Consider the following 17,882-nt stretch of genomic DNA (forward strand, 5'->3'; position numbering starts at 1 on the left):
TTGTGTAGCTGCATGACAAAGCCATATTATAAATTAGTATTTTCTCAATGCCATGAAGAAGAATGTCATCTGAGGCATTCACATCAGTCTCCTCTTTCTCCACCATGTAATTGTTTGTGGTAGACTAGCATCATGGATTTTATGTCTGTCTCTACCAGTTACAGATTACACTTCAATATATTTTCACTTCTGATCAATCTCTCAGCTCCTTTGAAAGAAGGGCTCCCCATTCCAGTAGTCAACATGCTAGTTTTTCTCTTCCCTGAATTTTTAGCAAATCTTTTTTGAATACAGGTAGCTAGGATTGTATATAGTATTTGAGATGAGTTACTGCAAACACTGTGTACAGTTGCACTGGTATTTCCCTATCAGCACTGGAAAATACTCCTCCTGATAAATCCGAGGGTCACATTAGCAAATCCTTAGAATCTTGTCTCCACTCCTCACTTCCAAGTTCTTCTCGCCTCAGTCACTAACAAATTAAGAGTTCCCAAATTCTGCAGATATTTTTAATTGGTCTTCAAGTATCATCATGCAGTTTATAAAGCTGGGCACCTGCCGTGTTAGCATGTAAGACCTTTTTCGGAGTATCAGTGAAACCTGAGTGATGTTGGCAACTCCATACATGTATCCACGACTGGCTTTTCATTTGGAAAATGAACTTTTTGTTTAATACAGAAATAATCCTGTTACTTATAGACTGCCGCATACAGTGGTGTGGTTTTTTTTTCACAACAAATCTCTTATAGGCCCCCATATTTCCTTTTCATAACTGACTTACAATAATCACAGTGGGCTGTTTGTATATAAAGATGGTACAGTTTAAAATCACGCTCCACGTCTTAGGAATTATACATTTTTGCAGTTGGCTGACTGTGGTTTAGTACAGTGAAATTAGAACTTACTGAGATTCTGCTGGTGTCTTCATCTTTATCCGTCTCTCCATTCTTCAGGTATTGGAAGATCATGCTGTTCCACAGCTTGGTTATCCATGCTCCCTCTTATGTTTGTGCATGAGGTGTTCTTGGTTTTATTGGAATTACAATTGCTTATGTTAGGTCTGAATTTGATCTGATGTGGTTCATTAATATAGAAGGTTAGCTGGAAGAGGACTTACCTGCATCTCTGGCAAAATCTGCCAGCCTAATGTTACTCACTTCTGCCTTCCCACCCTGTTCATGGATGATGTTTTCCTTGCTGTGGGAAAATTCAGAAAATCTGCTAGATTAGACATCAGCCTGTAAAAGCTGTTCATTTGTAACTGAATATGGGGATAGCCCTAAAACTGCATAAACAACTCTTCTTTTTTTCTGTGTCTGTTGTTTCTAGGTTATATGTTCTCAAGAATTGAAGAGGAACACTTGTGGGAATGTAAACAGCTGGGTGCATATTCCCCTATCGTTTTATTGAACACACTTTTATTCTTCAACACCAAATACTTCCAACTAAAGAATGTCAGTGAGCACCTGAAACTCTCCTTTGCCCATGTTATGAGACGCACCCGAACTCTGAAGTATAACACTAAGATGACATATTTACGTTTTTTCCCACCCTTTCAAAAACAAGAGGTAGAATCAGGTGGGTGCTTTCTGATCATCTGAGTTTTGGCAATCATATTTGTGTTGTCTGCTCCTTTTGTAAAAAGGACTGGGGAGAAAAACATGTTATGCAGTAAGCAGAGCTATGAATATTCTGCTATCCTGTAGATTTTAATTTTTTTTTCACCCTAGTAAGGTTTAAAGAGAAATTCTGCATGAGCCAAGGCATCCAGTAAAAACTTACAAAAGAGGTGCCACGCATTTGGTTGCAAATTTGTTTTATTTTGTAACATCCTAGGCTTGCATGAAGTTTTATTAACTACTGCATGAGCTAAAAGCGCTTTCTGAAGTCCTTTTCTCAGGACTTCGTATTCTTGAGGTCCAGACCCTTATCATGCCCTTTTAATGCCCAGATTTATCCTAGGTCTGTGTGGCGAACAAACAAGGCAGCCCAAATGGAGAACAGCAGTTTAGAGGAAGCTAGGGCCTTGCATATAAGTAGGGACTATCCTCTTGACCTCAGAGACAAAGACAGATTTTTGTTCGCAGCTAATTTTTTATATTTGGAAAAGGGAAGCCTTTGATCCTATTGGCTTCTTCAGTGAATAGTTCCAGTGTGTTACATGAATTCTGCTTTATTAAGAAAAATGATATCCTCCTTATTTTTCTGCTAGATACTAGTTTCCGTTGATTTTCTTGAAGAGGAATGGGCTGTGGACAGCCTGTAGCGTATGCAATCTTTTGCCCATCGAAGAGATCAGACCAGTTGACTTGCATATGTAACAGAGAATCAGTTCCAGCAGTGTGTTTCTGGGTGATGCGAAGTCCCATCGCTGGGTGCTAGGCTAAGTGACACGGGCTTATTCTTGAAAGTGCTGTTTTTCACTGAACGTCTGTATGTTGTTTTTGTGTATCCAGATAAATTATCTGTAGGCAAAAGGAAACGTGGTGAAGATGAGGAGGTTCCAGCAGCGGTGGAAATGGCTGAAAATACAGATAATCCCCTGCGATGTCCAGTTCGACTTTATGAATTTTACTTATCAAAATGGTCAGTGACAGAGCTTGATTTTTGATCTGTATATAGACTAGAACAGGCGTTTGGGCAAGGATCCCACTCAGACCTTTTGTGCCTGTGCTGTGGGCTCCTCTCTCCGGTTCCTGGTCCCTTGGTGTGAATCGAAGCTTGCTGACAGGACTTCCAGCATCAGCCCTGCTGTTAGGCTCAGCAAATAGGCAGTTTGTGTTACTGGTGGTGAGTCAAGAGTGGAGTTACAGAGCTGTACTCTTCAAATGCCTGTTTACGCATCCGCAGGGTGTAAATGTAAACGTGGGGTGTTATTGCAGTGACCGTGACAGTGTCATCTCCCTTAATCCTCATACAGGATCCTTCTTTTGAGAAGATTATAACTAATACCCTGACATCATGTTCCTTGTGAAAGAGGGTAGGAAAAGTGTGAATTGGTTAAAGCTGCTGATAGCTTTTGCCGGCTGAATTGGGAGATTAACTTGTATTTAGGAGTTAGAAAGGAGACTGTATAGCAAGGACATAGTTATAAGTGATTTTGTCTCTCCTGTTGCTATATAAACTTTAGTTAGATCATTGAGCAGGTGGAATATGATCTTCTCTCTTCAGAGAAAATGCACATGCAAAATGAAAGAGCATCTCATTAGCATCAGCTAAACCTCAAATCACTTGCCCTCAAAAATGCACCTAATGAGCTTTCTACAAATAGTCCCGTTACTTAGGCAAAGGCGTGCCTAGCAGCTGTCCTGACTCTTTGTCTCCTTATTACCTTCTTTGTCTTCACTTGCATATCATTAGAAGCTTTTAGCTGTCCTTGGGCTGGGAAAACATGTTCATGCTCATCATATATCATAGCTGAGCCCCTACAACGGTGCAAGTAGCAGTAAAGATTCACTTTGCTTTTTTAATGTCAATATTCCAAGGCCAGACAGGAGAGCTCCTTGCTCTAGAGAGCTTTGTGTCTTCCTGCCAGAGCCTGAAAGCTGCCTCAGACTCAGTCGGTCTTTTGAGTAGATGGGCTTAAGCGTTTTGCACCATGAGCAGGCAAGCCAGGATTAAGTTTTGCTAGCTCTTGAACATTCCCTATACCAAAGTACACAGTAATTCTGGAATACTAGAACCAGTTTCATTGAATGTCAGGTTAGCATCTTGACATGATTGATAGATGCATGCCATTAATTAGCTGATACTATGATTGAAGAACCACATCTATAAAGAAGTCACTCTAACTTTCTCTGTTTCTTTGTAAGCAACTAATGCTAAGTGACCTGGAAACAGCTGTTTCTTGAGTTGAAGGAGGGAAACCAAGTCACTAACAAAAAGATTTTAATTATGCTGTTTAAGTTACAGTGTCGTCATCTCAATATAACTTTTATTTTCATTCCTGTTTCTCCTTAATGTTTCTGTGAGTAGGACTGTTAATGCAGCCTTCCGATAATGTGCTCTTCCTTTCTTTACGTTGACAGTTCTGAAAGCGTGAAGCAGAGGAGTGATGTATTTTACCTTCAGCCTGAGCGCTCCTGTGTACCCAATAGCCCCATGTGGTATTCCACATTGCCAATAGACCCAGGAACCTTGGACATCATGTTAACGCGTATTCTTATGGTGAGGGAGATACACGAAGAACTTGCCAAAGTCAAATCAGAGGACTCTGATATTGAGTTATCAGACTAAGCGAAGTGGGGTGTTTTCCTTTGAATACACATCAGAAGCACCAATCTGTGAATACGTCCAGCCTTTGGAAAATGTGTATCAAATAAGCCAAGATAATGTCACTTACAGGCATATTTTGAACCACAGTGGATGTACAAACTGGAACTAGAAGGAAGCAAGCTGTGTAAGCTGCGAGAAACAACGTCCTGTGGCACCGATAAATCCTCTGAACAAATTCAAGATGAACTAACCTGTTTGAGTGGTGCATAAATCCTTTATCTGTTTAGGATTTTTAAAAGTTGTGAGATATTTTTAAGGAAAATGGTTGTGTAAAATCTACCATAACAATGTTGGGCATGGAGAGCTAGATTGTGGCTCACGTGACTTCTCAGCTTGATGGCTGGCAGTCCTTGCTGCCAAAGAGCACGTGGAGATCCTAGAGCTCTTCACGAGGACAAGAGAGAAAATGGTGATATTTAGACAAACAGACACCTTCCGTTATAAATACACATACACAAATGCTTTTATAATTTTTTTTGAAACCGGGATCAATGTTAGGAAGGCAGAAGCCGCTGGCGCGTCTGCCAGGGAAGCTATCTAAGTGGACAACTGTCTGGCTGCTGTTAAACGGTCACACGACGCCAGAATCTAGCTCTCGGTCCGGGCTGATACCAACTCTAGCTCTGTTCGGTCTGCGACGTGGAAGAGGTGCTGTAGGTCAAACTTCAGACTGATCATGTTACGGGACGAACATTTCCGGGGTATGTACAGGAGAGTGACTGTCCTGGGGTATGTGCAGAAAATCCCTTACCTAGCCCAGTAGCTCTGCAGTCTGTCGATATAATCTAGCAAATACTGTGGTGCGCGGAAATTTTTTTTTTCCCTTAAGGCAGCTTTCCTTTCTCCTCTTTCCCTACTCCTGTGTTTTTGGTTACTTTATGAGGCAAATCTGGAGGGCCTTGTCATTTCAAATGGAAGATACATGCACTCTTCCCGCCTTTGCAACACGTGCAGTGTTGTACAAAGGATGCAGTATTACTTTTGACAGCAGAACTGTGGTAGAAAATTACCATGTGTGTTTTTTCCCACCCCACCCAAAGAGATTTAGTCATAGTGTTGGAAATCGAACGAGATTTTTTTAAGGCTTGGCTGTTACTGCGTCTTTTTTAAGAGAAAAGCTCCCTCATTGTGCTTAGGGGACAGGACATTATCAGATACTGTCTGTATCTCCGTTTTCTCAAGCTGTAGATGTGTGTTTCTGATGACCAGTGGTCACAAATTCATTGGAAACCCAGACTATTTTTAAAGAAGAGAATTGTATGGTTTTTATCTAGCTCTGGTCAGTTATCCATCTTCTGTAACAGGGGTCTGATATTTGATCTTGTCACTAAAATTTCAAGAGATGAAAATCAACAGCCTTGAATTATATTTCCTTTTTTTTTTGTTTTGTTTGGTTTTGTTTTTTAATTATTTTTTTAGCAGTAACGAAAGTAATTTAACAAAAATAAAATCAGAAAGTAGTCTATTGACGTTGTGTACTCGGTAGTCCTGTCCCTGCCTGTAACAGATTTCACTGATGTATTTTTTAATACAGAAAACTATGTGAAAAGTAAACCTGCCCCTGGTTCTGTCTGATCAAAGCCCATCTGTGTCTGTCGTTTCTGATCCAAGATACTGCTGTCTCCGTGCCCTGGCCCAGCACTCCTGAGGGAGGTGTTTTGGCCATAAAACGTACCCTGCCAGTAGTCGACCCAGGCACTTGGAGGCTCAGTGGTGCTCCCGTAGGCTGATTTCATCTTCTGTGAACGCTCACCTGGCCCTCTCTAGAGTTACATTAAAATAGAGAAATAGCAGGCACGGTATTTTGGATTGTGATGATTGATAGAACACTTCAGGGAAAATAAAATTATTCTGGAAAGATTAGTGTGTAGGTCTGTAGCGGATAAAGAAGTCTGAGCCGTGTCTGTCGCACACAGGTTTGCCCAGACCTCGATGTTGGTAGGAGAGGGGAAGGATCCAGGAACTTCTGTGTTTCCTGGGCACCCCCTGCAAGAGTGTACCGTTCTTGTCGGCGGCCGGCTGCCCTTGCCCACGCCCTGCCCTCCCTGACCGCCCCCGGGCAATCAGCAAGGCAGCAGTTAGGACAAGCTGTTGGGTGGGGATTGTCTGAAAAATAATACCACATCTGAGTTTTCCTTTAGCAAACATTAATAGAAATATTCCCATAGAATAAAGTAGTATATTTGTATCTTATGGGTAACTTACTGACTTTTCTTTCTCAGAAGACTCTCGCTCTTTCTTGTCTGTGAACACTTTCACATACATTAGTTTTTTCCAGGTACCTGGAATGAAAGATATTTGCCCCTCACGTTCTCCCAGCAAGGAAATCGCGTTAAGCTTGACTGGCTGAAGGCGAAGTTGTTGAACATTGTGCTAACTCCTTGTACTTAACGGCTCTGAGATGAGAAAGGGTTCCGTGCAGTGTCTTTCCATGATATAATTAACAGAACAAGTTGTCGTAATTTCAGTTTCTCTGGTCAGATACGTTCTGCTTGGAGGCCTTTTGGCGATGGCGTGCGTTGTCCGGGGTGTGCCTGGGCTGTCTGCCTCTCAAGGAATTTCTAGTCAGCCTGGCCAGAGTTCACACTGACTTATAAAATGCATTACCTTGAAGGATTAAAATATATTTATAGAGTATGCACCCAGGATCAAAGCTCTGAACACTTAGACAAAATTGTTTATAATAAACATATCTGAGTCATTTGCTGGCCATGCACCAATGTTTATTGCTTGAAATATTCTTTTAAGGAGAAAAACCCTGCTGTAGTCTCAGTGTGGACAGAGAAACGACAAAGATGAGTGTGAGAAGGAAAAACAGAAGATGATGCTTCCTGCTAACAGGGTTTCTGTCATACGCCTTCCCACTGCTAGACACGTTATTTATCTCTCCTTCATTTTCAGAGGGCAGGGCTGGTGGCATCCTTGTTTGAGACTGGTTCGAGAGCTTGGACGTGAGCGTGTCGTGTTACTCATTATCAGGTGTATTCACAGTTCTGGCTGCTAATGCAAGTCTTTGGATTTTGCAGAGAATTTTGTTTAAAATGCTTCTGGAGTGCGACTTACATCCACGGTGCTGGCGGTTTCCTGGTAGTTCTCACTGCAAACCTGCTGCTCTGTCCTGGCTTTGGCTGAGTAAAGAAGGAAACTGGGGACACGCTGAATGCCACAGGATTAGGTGCAAAAAGAAGTCAAATTGTCTTGTGAATTATTCTGCTGCGAACTACTGATCCTCAAGAAACCCCTGGATTTCTCTGGCAGTGGTCTCCAGCTGAGTGATGGCTCCTCAGAGACTTGAAATACGGCAGCAGCACAGTCACCCATTTTGCGTTTCCCCGGGGCGTGCTCCCACAGCGGCGCGGCTCCATCGGTGCTGTTCCAGTGCCAGGGTCATGGAAGTGACTCTGAACGTGCAATAAAGTCTTTGGTTTTTGGTAAGAATCTCAGTAATTCTTCGCAGTCCCTTGACCAATAGTTTCACTGTTGCCTTAAAAAAAAAAAACAACAAGCAGAACAAATGCTCCAGTACGAAATCCTTACAGTCCTTTTCTCAAACCACCCTGGCTGTGCTTTCTGTCTGTGCTGGAGTTCTGCTCCCATCAGCACAACCCTCCTTTTTCTTTTGTGAGTCATCCATTTTAAACATTCCTAACAGAGCGGGGGCAAAATTAAGATTTGCTGTCTTCTGTTACATAGCTGCTTGCCTGCGCTATGTCCCCAGTAGCGTCATCAGCCTTACAAGATTACAAAAACAACAACTTTTGAGCGGTTGAGCTGCCTAGCCGTTATTGTTCCTTTCTTTTGCACGAGAAACTATCCAGTTTTGAGGACAGTGTTTTGTTACCAAGCGTGAGCACCAAAAATCTGTAAAAATCACGGACCGTTGCTGAGGAGGAAGTCTAGAAGGAGTTGTAGGAGCAAGGAAGCTGGATGGCAGTGTCCTCTGCCTCTCAGAGCTGCAGGTCTTGCCTCGCTGATGGCTGGTAGGAGTGGAGCAGGCGTGAGCCACCGCTTTTCACCTCATCCTTGGCAGATGAAATAGCAAGACCGGTCCCTACACCATCACCTCCTTTCTCCTCTTACCGTGGCCAGCTGCTTGTGAGAAATCTCTTTCCCCAGCATGACAGCTGCAGGTTTGTCGGGCAGGTAGGACTAACTCTGCTTTTGTATCTTCCCTGGGAGGAAACGGTTGGCTTGGAGAGGGAGGACAGGGTGTTTCTGCACAACAGTATTGCATTTGTTAAGAAGTTGACCCCAGCCCTTTCTTAAAAGTAGGATTTTTTTTAAACTTAAGGGGGAAATTGCTCATTAAGTCTGACCACTAGCATGAGCAGATCCCTCCTAACTTCATCCTGTGGCTCCCACGTCAAGCCCAGAGCACCTGGCTGAGCCGTAAGATCTTGAATTTTTATCTTCAGTTTCCTGCCCTTGCCATTCCAAGAAGCATTTGATAACTTCTCTTTTCTGTTGTGCTTTATGAGGAAATTATTTTGGACATGCCAGAAAGCACGAGCAATAACGGAGCGAGCGGTAGCAGAGGAGCCATTGCAGGGTACTGGGAAGGGTGCTTTGGGCAGGTGGGCGTTTGTGCACGGCCGGAAACTAGTACGAATATTTGAGTGTCTAGGTTTCATCATTTTTCTATTCAAAGCATCTCAACTGGATGCTGTTAAGAAAAATTAGCCAATGTGGGCATGGTCATGGTCACTATTAGACATGCCAAGGAATGGCATACCTAGGGTCTTAGGTCTACGAGTCTTGGACTTTTTAATGTATTTATACCACAAAAAGCCAGAAGGATTTGGAAAGGTCTTTTCGACCAGCTGGGAGCCAGGCTTCGTTCTTTAAGAGAAGGGTGTGGGTGGCCACTCTTGGCTTTCTCCCCAGTTGAGCCACTGACTCGTTACACAGCCCAGGATCCAGCGTACGCGTCACGTCACTGCTGTTGTGTCGGTGAAGCCTCATGTTTTGTCCCATGCCAGTCCGTACCTCGGTTGTACCCATCTGTAAATTGGCCAGACTTTCCTACCTCGTTTGGGCATTATGAGGCTAAATTCTGTAGGATGCTTTGCAGCCCCGTGATGAAAGGTGCTATATAACTGCAAAGTGTTACTTCAAAAGATTTAAATAGGTCACCAGTGCATCCTAACCTATATTAAAAAGACTTTTTCTTATATGAGAATTTATAGAGTTCGATGTATGGTATTAATAAGTGAATTATCGAGACCCCAAAAATAGTTTTTGTTTGAATCGTATCTGTATTCTGGAAAAGTGATTAAAAACCTTTAACCTTAATAAAAGAGTACATCCTCATTTCCTGTATGATGTTGGAATCTAAGTTTAAAAGTAGAAGCTCACGGATTTTGCGCGGGGGACGGTTCAGTTGTTTTTAAGCCAGCATTAAAACAGCAGCTTAATATCTTCACAGCAAGCCTTGCTCTTCCCTGCGTGGCCGTACGGCAGCTCACACCGAGTTCTGCTCCCCTTCCAAGCCTCTGCGATGGGCTGTAGTTGGATCAGTCACCAGCAGTTTGCTACAGCCTTCCCCCAAACCGAGTGCAGGGGAACCGGCGGCTGCTGGAGCGGTGCCCGATGCCGGCAGTGAGCAGGAGACCCCTCGGGACCCAGCGTCTCCTTTGCTCTGTCGTCCTGGAAGGCCGGAGTCGCCCAAGAGCCACAGTGACATGGAAACGCCATCACTTACCTCCCGTATTTTGGTTTTTTTAGTAAGTTTACACTTGTTTTGAATTGTGCTGGTGCACCCACAGCCAGGTGAGTGCCTGTGCAGCTGGTGTAACCTTTGGATTTAAAGAGGCTGCTGAGAAAACAGCTCTGGGCACAACGTGAATTGAGCGCAGTTTATAAAAACCCGACCTACAGCCTTGCCAGCGTCTCAGCTTTTCACGGGGGGAGAGCGCAGGACTGGAAAAAACTGCAAGTGTGGGTCTGTTCCTGGAGCACTGCGAATCCGGAGGGGTGACGGCGCCCCGACCACACACCGACCACCACGGCACCGCGCACTCGTAAAGCAACTTTATTGGTTTCAACGCGCTCGCTGCTCCCGCAGATCCGCAGAGTCGTTGGAAAGAGGGGGGTGGTTTGTGGGGGGCTTCCCAGCATCTGCCACGCGGCCTGGCAGGGACCTCGGGCTCAGGCACCCTCCTGGCTTCAGCAGCCTTCGTCACTCCGAGCCGTCTCCCCCGTCAAACAGCTGGCCACCGATGACTGCACCGAGCGAGCCCATGGCAGATGTCAGCCCAACTTTGGCACCAAGAGAGAGACCTGCAGCTCCTGCGGAGACAGAAAGAGGCGTGATGGCCTGGGAGCATCGCTGCTGCCTGCTGAGGGACCGAGCACCAGGCAGAGAAAGCCAGGGACCCCTCCAAACTGTGCCGGGGAGCTGCCTGGGAGCAGACTCGGCCCCCCGGGCACAGCCAGCCCGTTTCTGCTGGCCCTTTCTGGCTCTGGCCTGCGCTGCCGACAAACGCAGGTTTGTTCTTGCTAGAAGAGCAGACACCTACCTGCACCCTGACGTCCTCAGCCTTGGTGCCCTACCCGCCAGCTCGTCCTGACTTTTCCTACCGCGTCGTGGTACCGGGTACCGCGTCCGTGGATTTGTCCCTTCCCCACAGTTTTGGGCGATTCAGCCCAGCCGTGGGCTAAAGGCTTTGTTTGGCTCTCCAGCAAGCCACGCGTATAACCCCCCCTGCCCCGCAACCCTCCGGGGATGACCCTCAGCCCCCCCGCCCTCCCCACTCACCGATGGACTGCAGCACGGCCACGGTGCTGCCGGCAGCCACGGCTCCGTTGTTGGCTATGGCCGCTGCCGACATCATCTTGGCAGCCACGGACCCCGCGGCAATGCCGGCTCCCGTAAAGCCCAGCGCGCAGATGCCTGCCGGGATGCCAACGAGTGCCACTCCTGCAGGCAGGACGCAGCGGCGTTAGGGTGGTCTCTGCGACCCCACATCTACCACCAGTGTGCCGGATCCGGCCCCCCGGGAAGGACAGAGGGGTCAGAGCGGGGAGCGAGGGCTGCGGGGTGCAGGGATGGGGACACCCCCTCCCCGGGGAGGAGAGGAGAGGCGTGGGGGGCTGCAGCAGCGGGTGCAGAGTTCCAGGCCAGAGCCACCCCTTCCCACACAGCTGTGCCCAAAGTCCCCCCAGCCCCGCCAGTCGCAGCCCCCCCAGCCTGACCGGGTCCCCCACTACCAGCCCAGGGACAGCCCCCGCTGCGCCCCACTTCTTGAGGGAGCCCCCCAAGGAGGAGAAGCCCCGCCCAGACCTCACCTCCCTGGGGGCCATCGGGGGTCCCCACAGCCGGGGGGACACCCCAGAGCGGGGGAGACCCTGAGGGACCCCTGGGGAGGCCGAAACATGGGGCGCACCGCGGTGACGCCACGGTCGCCCGCGGCACCGCGCCGGGAGTGCTCACAGAGCGTCTGCGCTACGGCAGCCATTGGCCGTGGCTTTTAGAGAGAGCGTTCTGGTGGCCACAGATTTGGAGAGAGTGTTCTGGTGGCCACGGATTCCTGCTCTGGCAAAGCCCAGAGCACCCAGGGCTGCTGGCACCGCAGCCACAGCGAGTCCAGCATCGGCGACGCTCCCACAGTCACGCGTGTGTCCCCAGGCTGCAAAACCCTCACCCTCGGGTCACTCCTCAGCCCCCCGTGTCCCCCAGCCCCAAAATGGAAGTGGGGTGCAGAGGCAGAGCTCCGGCTCGCCCGGGACAGCCCAGAGCAGGGTGGGTGCTGCGGGGCATCCCAGGACCAACCCCACCTCCCCCCCAGCCGGGGGCATCGATGGGGTCCTGCCCATGGGTCTGCGGGAGGGTAGCGTTTTGGGGAGGGGGTCTGTGTGCGCAGGGCAGCAGCGGGGAGCCCCGTTAAAGCGATTTATTTCTGCACGGCGTCAGGCGTCCCCGCGCCCACCGGCTCCTTACCCACGCCCACGGTCGCTCCGATGGCAGAGCTGAGAAAATCTGTGACAGGGGAGAGAGCGGGGCCGGTCAGCTCCCAGGGGTGGCCCCAGCCCCATCCCGCCCCCCCACCCCGGCCTCCCTCCGGGGGGCAGCCGCCCGTCCTTGCCCCAAAACCGCCGGGAAAGGGGCAGCTTTACCGGTACGGCCCGGCCCACGCGAGCTCACCCATGGTGGGACGGCGAAGGGGGCTGCTGGAGAGAGGGGTGTCCCGTCGGAGGCCGCTCCTTCGGGGAAGAAGAATTTCTTGCGTGGGCGGAGAGCGGGGTCCGTGGGGGTCTCGCTCTCCTGCCCGGCCTCCCTCTCCCCCCCGCCACGAGCCACCGGCCACCCCACAAAAGCAGAGCCCCCCCCATCCCACACCCCGCGTTGTTTCCCAGCCCAGGACTTCCCTGGAGAGCAGCCCCCCGGCGAGCAGCCCCCCCGCTTTTGCCCCCCGTCCACCCCGAGAAGGGGGTGCTGTCCCCAAACACCCGTCGGGGGTCCCAGCACCCCGGCCCCCGAACCTCTCCGTCCGCTGCCCGCGAGGATCTGCTGCCATGGGCGGGGCCTGGATGACGTCAGCACAACAAATCCCCGGGAAACGGTGCCGTCGAGTTTCGATTTCCCCGAGCTCCCGGTCCGTCTCGGGTTAACCCCGCCTGGGCCGGGCTCTGCTGGCGTGGGGGCGGGGAGGGTGGGACCCCGGGGCTGCTCCCCGCGGGGACCCTTTGCCCCTGCCCCCCGCCCCAACCCCCCCCCTCGGGGACGGGGCTGCGGAGGGGACGATGCGACGGGCGCGGAGAGAGGCTCCTCACGCCCCTTGCCGTGGCGGCTGGGCTTCATGAGGCATCTGTGGGGCTTTGTGGGACATTATAGGGCATCTGTGGGGAGTTATGGGGCATCTATGGGGCTTTATGGGGCCTTATGGGGCATTTATGGGGTTTATGGGGCATCTGTGGTGATTTGTGGGGCTCTATGGGACATGTATGGGACTTTATGGGGCATCTATGGGACATTATGGGGACTTATAGGGCTTTATGGGGCATCTATGGGGATTTATGGGACCTTATGGGGCTTTATGGGGCATTTATAGGGCATCTAGGGGAATTTATGGGACTTTATAGGGCCTTATGGGGCTTTATGGGACATGTATGGGACTTTATGGGGCATCTGTGGGGCTTTTATGAGGCTTTATGGTGCATTTATGGGGACTATGGGGCATCTGTGGGGTGTTATGGGGCATTTTTGGGCTTTATGAGGCCCTATGGGGCATCTGTGGGGTGTTGTGGGGCATTTGGGGGCTTTATGAGGCCCTATGGGGCATCTGTGGGGTGTTATGGGGCATTTTTGGGCTTTATGAGGCCCTATGGGGCATCTGTGGGGTGTTATGGGGCATTATGGTGTGTTATGGGGTATTTATGAGGCGTTATGGGGCCTTACGGGGCGTTTATGGGGCTTTACGGCACACTAGTTATGGGGCAGTGCTGGGCAGCGTGGGTGGGCTGGACAGCGCGGAGATCTCCAGGGGCTGGCAGGCGAGGTGCAGCCCCTCCAGCTGCCTCCCCTCCACCTGGCACCCTCAAAAACCAAAGTCCTATTTCGCAAACCCCCTTTCCCCTGCTCCCGGCTCCCACTCCCCACCCCGAGCCCTCTCAGACGGGACGCGGCCCCCTCGGGCCGGGGCGCAGCGGGTGCCGTAGCTCATGCGCCGCTGCAGCTGGTTGAAGGGGACCAAATCCAGTTGCAAGTTGATCTGGTTCCTTTTTACCAGCCCCAGGGACGCACCGTCTCTCCGCAGGCACCACCTGGGCCGGCGTTGGTGATGGGGGCGGGGGGGTCCCGACGTGGGGGTCCCAGCCCAAAAATACATACTTCTTAACATTCCATAACGCCGGCCGACTCCATATGGGCATATGAAGAAGTATGTAGGGATGGGAGGGAGAGGCTGGGACCCCGGAGGGAGTCGGCGGCCACGGGCACGTCCCGGCGCTGGCGCTGCCCGAATGGTCCCATGGCGCCCACGGCCACGCCGGAGCAAGGGGACCCGCGTGTTCAGAGAGCGAGACAGTGCCACGGCCAACGCGTGTGCCTGGGACGCGGGGCATCCGCGCCGGCTAGAGGGTGCCCAGCCTGGGGATGCACTCGCTGCCTTGTATTTTGGGGGGTGGCTGCCCCCACCACCCTGTCCCCGTCCCTGTGCCCTGTGTGCCAGAGTAGCACGTGCAGCTCGGTGTGGCTGGGTGACCCCCGCGCCCCCACCCACCCCGCCCGGGGGTCTGAGCCCGGAGATGCCTCTGCCCACGAGAGGGGGGTGTTTCGGCTGAGATCTGAGGGGCTTGAGACCATAGTGGGGTGGGGGGGGGCCCCTCGGCAAGGGCAGGGCGACGGAGGGGGTGACCGTCACCACAGCCCCTCTGCGCCTTGACCCTGGTGACCTCCCAACCCCGGGAGTGATGGCGAGTGCCAGGGTCCCAGGGGTCCCAGCTCTGCCAGTCCCAGGACAGGGGCACGAGGGGGGCATGGGGGGGGCGGGCCAAGGGCAGGAGGGATGCGGGGCTGGCTGTGCGTGGTGCAGCTGTGACTCAGCGCCGGGAGCCATGGCCACACGCGCTGCGCCGCTCTGCAAGGAGCCAGTGGGTGCCAAGCACCCCCTCACCACGCCGGCCCCGCTCGCGGCACCCACGGGCAGCACCGATGCTGCTGGGAGACCGCTGGTGCTGCCAGCATGGCCGCCGTCCCCCCCCGGCTGCTCCGCCAGCACCCCACGGCCTCCCGCGTGGCCGGTCCCCACTGACCCGCCGCTGGGCACCCCACAGCTCCCAGCACCCAAGTCCCCAGCCCAGCAGCAGCAGTGGGGTTGGACCAGCACCCCTGTCCCCCAAAAAGCAGACTGAGCGGGTGTCCCAAGGCTGGAGGCTCCAGAGAGGCACCCACGTAACCCTTCGGGCTCCGCCGGCCCCGCAGCGTGGCGGGGTGCTGCCGCACGGGATCCCGGGGGCCGTCGGGGCCCAGCGGGAGCCGAAAGCTGGCAGCTGCGCTCACCCCGAGCCCCCGGAGCCAGGGCGCAGGGTCAGGGCTGCGGCATCCCGGCCCAGTTCAGCCCCAGCCACCTGGGCTAACCTTGGGCGGGCTCCCACTGCGGTGCTGGAGGGACCCCAGCCCGGGGGTCCACACAGCCCTGTCCCACGGCGCAGCCCCCACAGCCCTCGGGCGGGCGCTCCCAGTGACCTTGGGGGGGCCGCACCCAGCACCACGGGATGCTCCCCGCATCCGGGGGACCCCATGTCCCCCAGCCCCAGCGTGGGCCGCCCCTGCCCGCTCCCACCCCCCCTGCACTACCCCATGGCCCATCTCTGCCCCACCGCTCTCTCTGCGCCCCCGCATCAGCGCAAGCCCCCCCGCAGCCCTGGGGGTGCCCCCACTGCCGCAGGCAGCCCCGCGCCCCACGCTGATGGCTGCAGACGCCCCTCCCCGGACCCCCCAACCCGGGCAGCCCCCAGGTCCCTCACGCACCCCGAGAGCAGCTCCCTGCCCCGGGCAGGGGTTTGTGGGTGCGGGGGGCGAACGGCCTTGCGGTGGGGGGGCGGGCAGAGGAGCCGGGGGGTGCCGGCTTGGCGATGGTGGCACCCTCGCACGGCACCCAGCAGCCCCAGCCTGGCTATAAAAGGAAGCATCCTTCTTCCCTGCTCCCCCCAGCGCCGCGTGCCCCGCCGGGCTCTGCGGTCACTGCCTCGCAGGGGCCTTTCCAAGTTTTACTGCTCAGCGATGTCCCCCCCCCCCCCGCAAAGGGCTCCCCCCGGCCCGGCCACCCCCAGCAAACCCACTGCGGCAGCCGCTGAGCGCCTTAAAAAACACCAAGAGGCCCAGCGAGGAGGAGGGAGGTGGGTGCGAGGGGAGCGCTGGTGGGGGGGCCTGGGGGAGCACCCCGACCTCCTCGCCTGTGGGCATCACACCTTTCGGGGCTGCGGGCACGTGGCCTGCGGAGCCCTGGTGCCCCCGGCCGCGGGGGTCAGCGCTTCCCCCCACCACGCGTGTCCAAAACACGACACCGAGGCGCCGAGGAGTTGGGCTTCCCTTCCCGCCCCGTCCCACGGCGTGGGGTGTCCCCGTTTTGGGTGGCCGAGGGCATCCCAGCTCCCGGGGGGCACCCACAGGCGGCCGGGCCGGGCTCTGCCCCGCTGCACTGCCCACCCACCCAAGCACCCACCACCCACCGCCCCCCTGCAGCCGGGACCGGCCGGGGGTGCCCCATTGCCCCCCTCAGCCCCATGGAGAATTCGCTGCCGCCCCGCTCCTCCGCCCCCGCTACCCCGAGCAGTGCAGGGCCACCGTGACCCCCAGCCCGGGGGGTCGCCCCGTCCTCGCCCACACCGAGCCGCTGCCGGGAGCCGAGCGCAGGCGGCAGCAGCATCCCCAGCCCACCTCGCTGAAGGTTAAACGCTGGCGGCAGGGAGAGCCCCCCCCGCCTCCCGCAGACCCCCAGACCCCGCACCTCTCACCCCGCACGGCCACTTACGGTCCTGGAGGTGACACCAGCCGGGTGCGGGTTCGGCTGGTGACGGCGGGCTGCGGTGACACCCGCCACGAGCACGCCGCTTCCCCGCTCGCCTTGACTTTGCCACAGGACTCCTCCGGCTCGTCCGCAGGAGCTTGCAGCATCCTCCAGTTCAGCTTGCAGCATCCTCCAGTTTGGCTGAAGAAGTTCCTTGCCACGGAGGGAGGGATTTAAGGCAGACCCTGCCTGGGCTACCGGTGCCTCCGGGTGCAAGTGAAGACCCTCCGCTTGCTGGGCGCCCCGCGGCCCCCTCTTCGCACGCCCCGTCCCGGGCTCGATGCCCCGGCACGCGGCTCGGGGATGCCGTGTGGGTGATCTCTGCTGGGAAATCCTCTCCCTCCCAGCTGGGGCAGCCAGCAGCACCCAGCCAGGCACCCCTGCCCCGCGTCCCCCGGGTGCCCGCTGGGGTCCTGGACCGGCGCCATGGGGAGAGCCAACACGTGCTGCTGGGCCCCGCGGCAGGTCGGAGGGCGAAGCGGAGCCCGTGGGGTTCTTGGGAGGGCGAAACCTGCCACCCCCGCAGTCATAGGGACTCCCCTGGGCTGGGGGGATCCTACGGGGCCGGGGATCCCCGGGCTGCCCTGGGCCACCCGTTCTGGGTGGCCACGGCACCCATGGGACAGCTCTTCCAGCATCCGGAGCAGCACAGCCCGGGGGTGCGGGGCTGCTCTGCCCACCCCGGGACCCCGCCGCCCCCGCGCTCCCGCCGGTCCTACCTCTGCCTGTGAGGGGCTGGCAGGGCGAGGGGAACCCCCACCTCGGGGCTGCGGCGGGGGCAGGATGCTGGGAGACACCTGATTGTGGTTCCCAAAGGGAAAAGCCAGAAAAAGCAGCACGGCGTCCCTGCGGCCGCGGTCCCGGGGCTCCCCGCCTGCCACGACGCCCTCCCCGCCCCGGGTGCGCTCTGTTTGCCTGCTATTTTTGGCAGGCTCCGAAGAGCTCCTCTCAGGCTATTAATAATGAGAGTGCGAAATTCGTTTGGCCTCTCCTATATAAGGAAAGGTAGAGGCTTAGAGGCAGCTAAATATACTGGCGCGCGCGGGAGCGAGCGGGGAGGCTTTGGCACCGCGTGTGGAAAAGAGATTGTTTGAACAA

General features: G+C 54.2%; 2 protein-coding genes across 11 annotated transcripts in view; one reads left to right on the plus strand and one right to left on the minus strand.

Annotated features, from left to right (window-relative positions):
- Positions 1-7,960, plus strand: part of ZMYM4 (zinc finger MYM-type containing 4) — a 44,751-nt gene extending 36,791 nt beyond the window's left edge. For 7 of the 9 annotated variants that reach the window (XM_086765254.1, XM_086765251.1, XM_086765253.1 and 4 more), the window contains 3 exons: positions 1,330-1,578; positions 2,457-2,586; positions 4,029-6,985. In XM_086765254.1, the coding sequence (XP_086621380.1) occupies positions 1,330-1,578; positions 2,457-2,586; positions 4,029-4,236 (587 nt within the window). In that variant the 3' untranslated portion in view covers positions 4,237-6,985. Of the gene's footprint in view, positions 1-1,329; positions 1,579-2,456; positions 2,587-4,028; positions 6,986-7,301 lie in introns of those variants that run through there. The other 2 variants (XR_015260937.1, XM_086765257.1) reach the window with 2 other exon arrangements.
- A 2,330-nt stretch (positions 7,961-10,290) lies between these two features.
- LOC147598072 (interferon alpha-inducible protein 27-like protein 1) lies at positions 10,291-13,063 on the minus strand. Of its 2 annotated transcripts, XM_086765208.1 has the most exons (5): positions 12,757-12,996; positions 12,419-12,477; positions 12,215-12,253; positions 11,033-11,194; positions 10,291-10,563 (listed from the first exon to the last, which is right to left on the minus strand). In XM_086765208.1, the coding sequence occupies exons 1-5, from the start codon at positions 12,789-12,791 to the stop codon at positions 10,454-10,456; spliced, it is 405 nt and encodes a 134-aa protein (XP_086621334.1). In that variant the 5' UTR covers positions 12,792-12,996; the 3' UTR covers positions 10,291-10,453. The 2 variants fall into 2 exon arrangements, with proteins under 2 accessions (XP_086621334.1, XP_086621335.1); XM_086765209.1 differs by lacking the exon at positions 12,215-12,253 and having other exon boundaries at positions 12,757-13,063.
- Between the last annotated feature and the right edge of the window lie 4,819 nt (positions 13,064-17,882).

The sequence above is a fragment of the Chlamydotis macqueenii genome, chromosome 22, assembly GCF_036417535.1.
Source record: "Chlamydotis macqueenii isolate bChlMac1 chromosome 22, bChlMac1.mat, whole genome shotgun sequence".
Lineage (NCBI taxonomy): Eukaryota > Metazoa > Chordata > Aves > Otidiformes > Otididae > Chlamydotis > Chlamydotis macqueenii.

Coding starts and splice junctions, on each gene's coding strand:
- LOC147598072 (XM_086765208.1), bottom strand. CDS start 12,791: ATGGCAGCAGATCCTCGCGGGCAGCGGACGGAGAG. Junction 12,254..12,418: donor CCTTCGCCGTCCCACCATGG/GTGAGCTCGCGT, acceptor CCCCTGTCACAG/ATTTTCTCAGCTCTGCCATC. Junction 11,195..12,214: donor CGGAGCGACCGTGGGCGTGG/GTAAGGAGCCGG, acceptor TCCTGCCTGCAG/GAGTGGCACTCGTTGGCATC.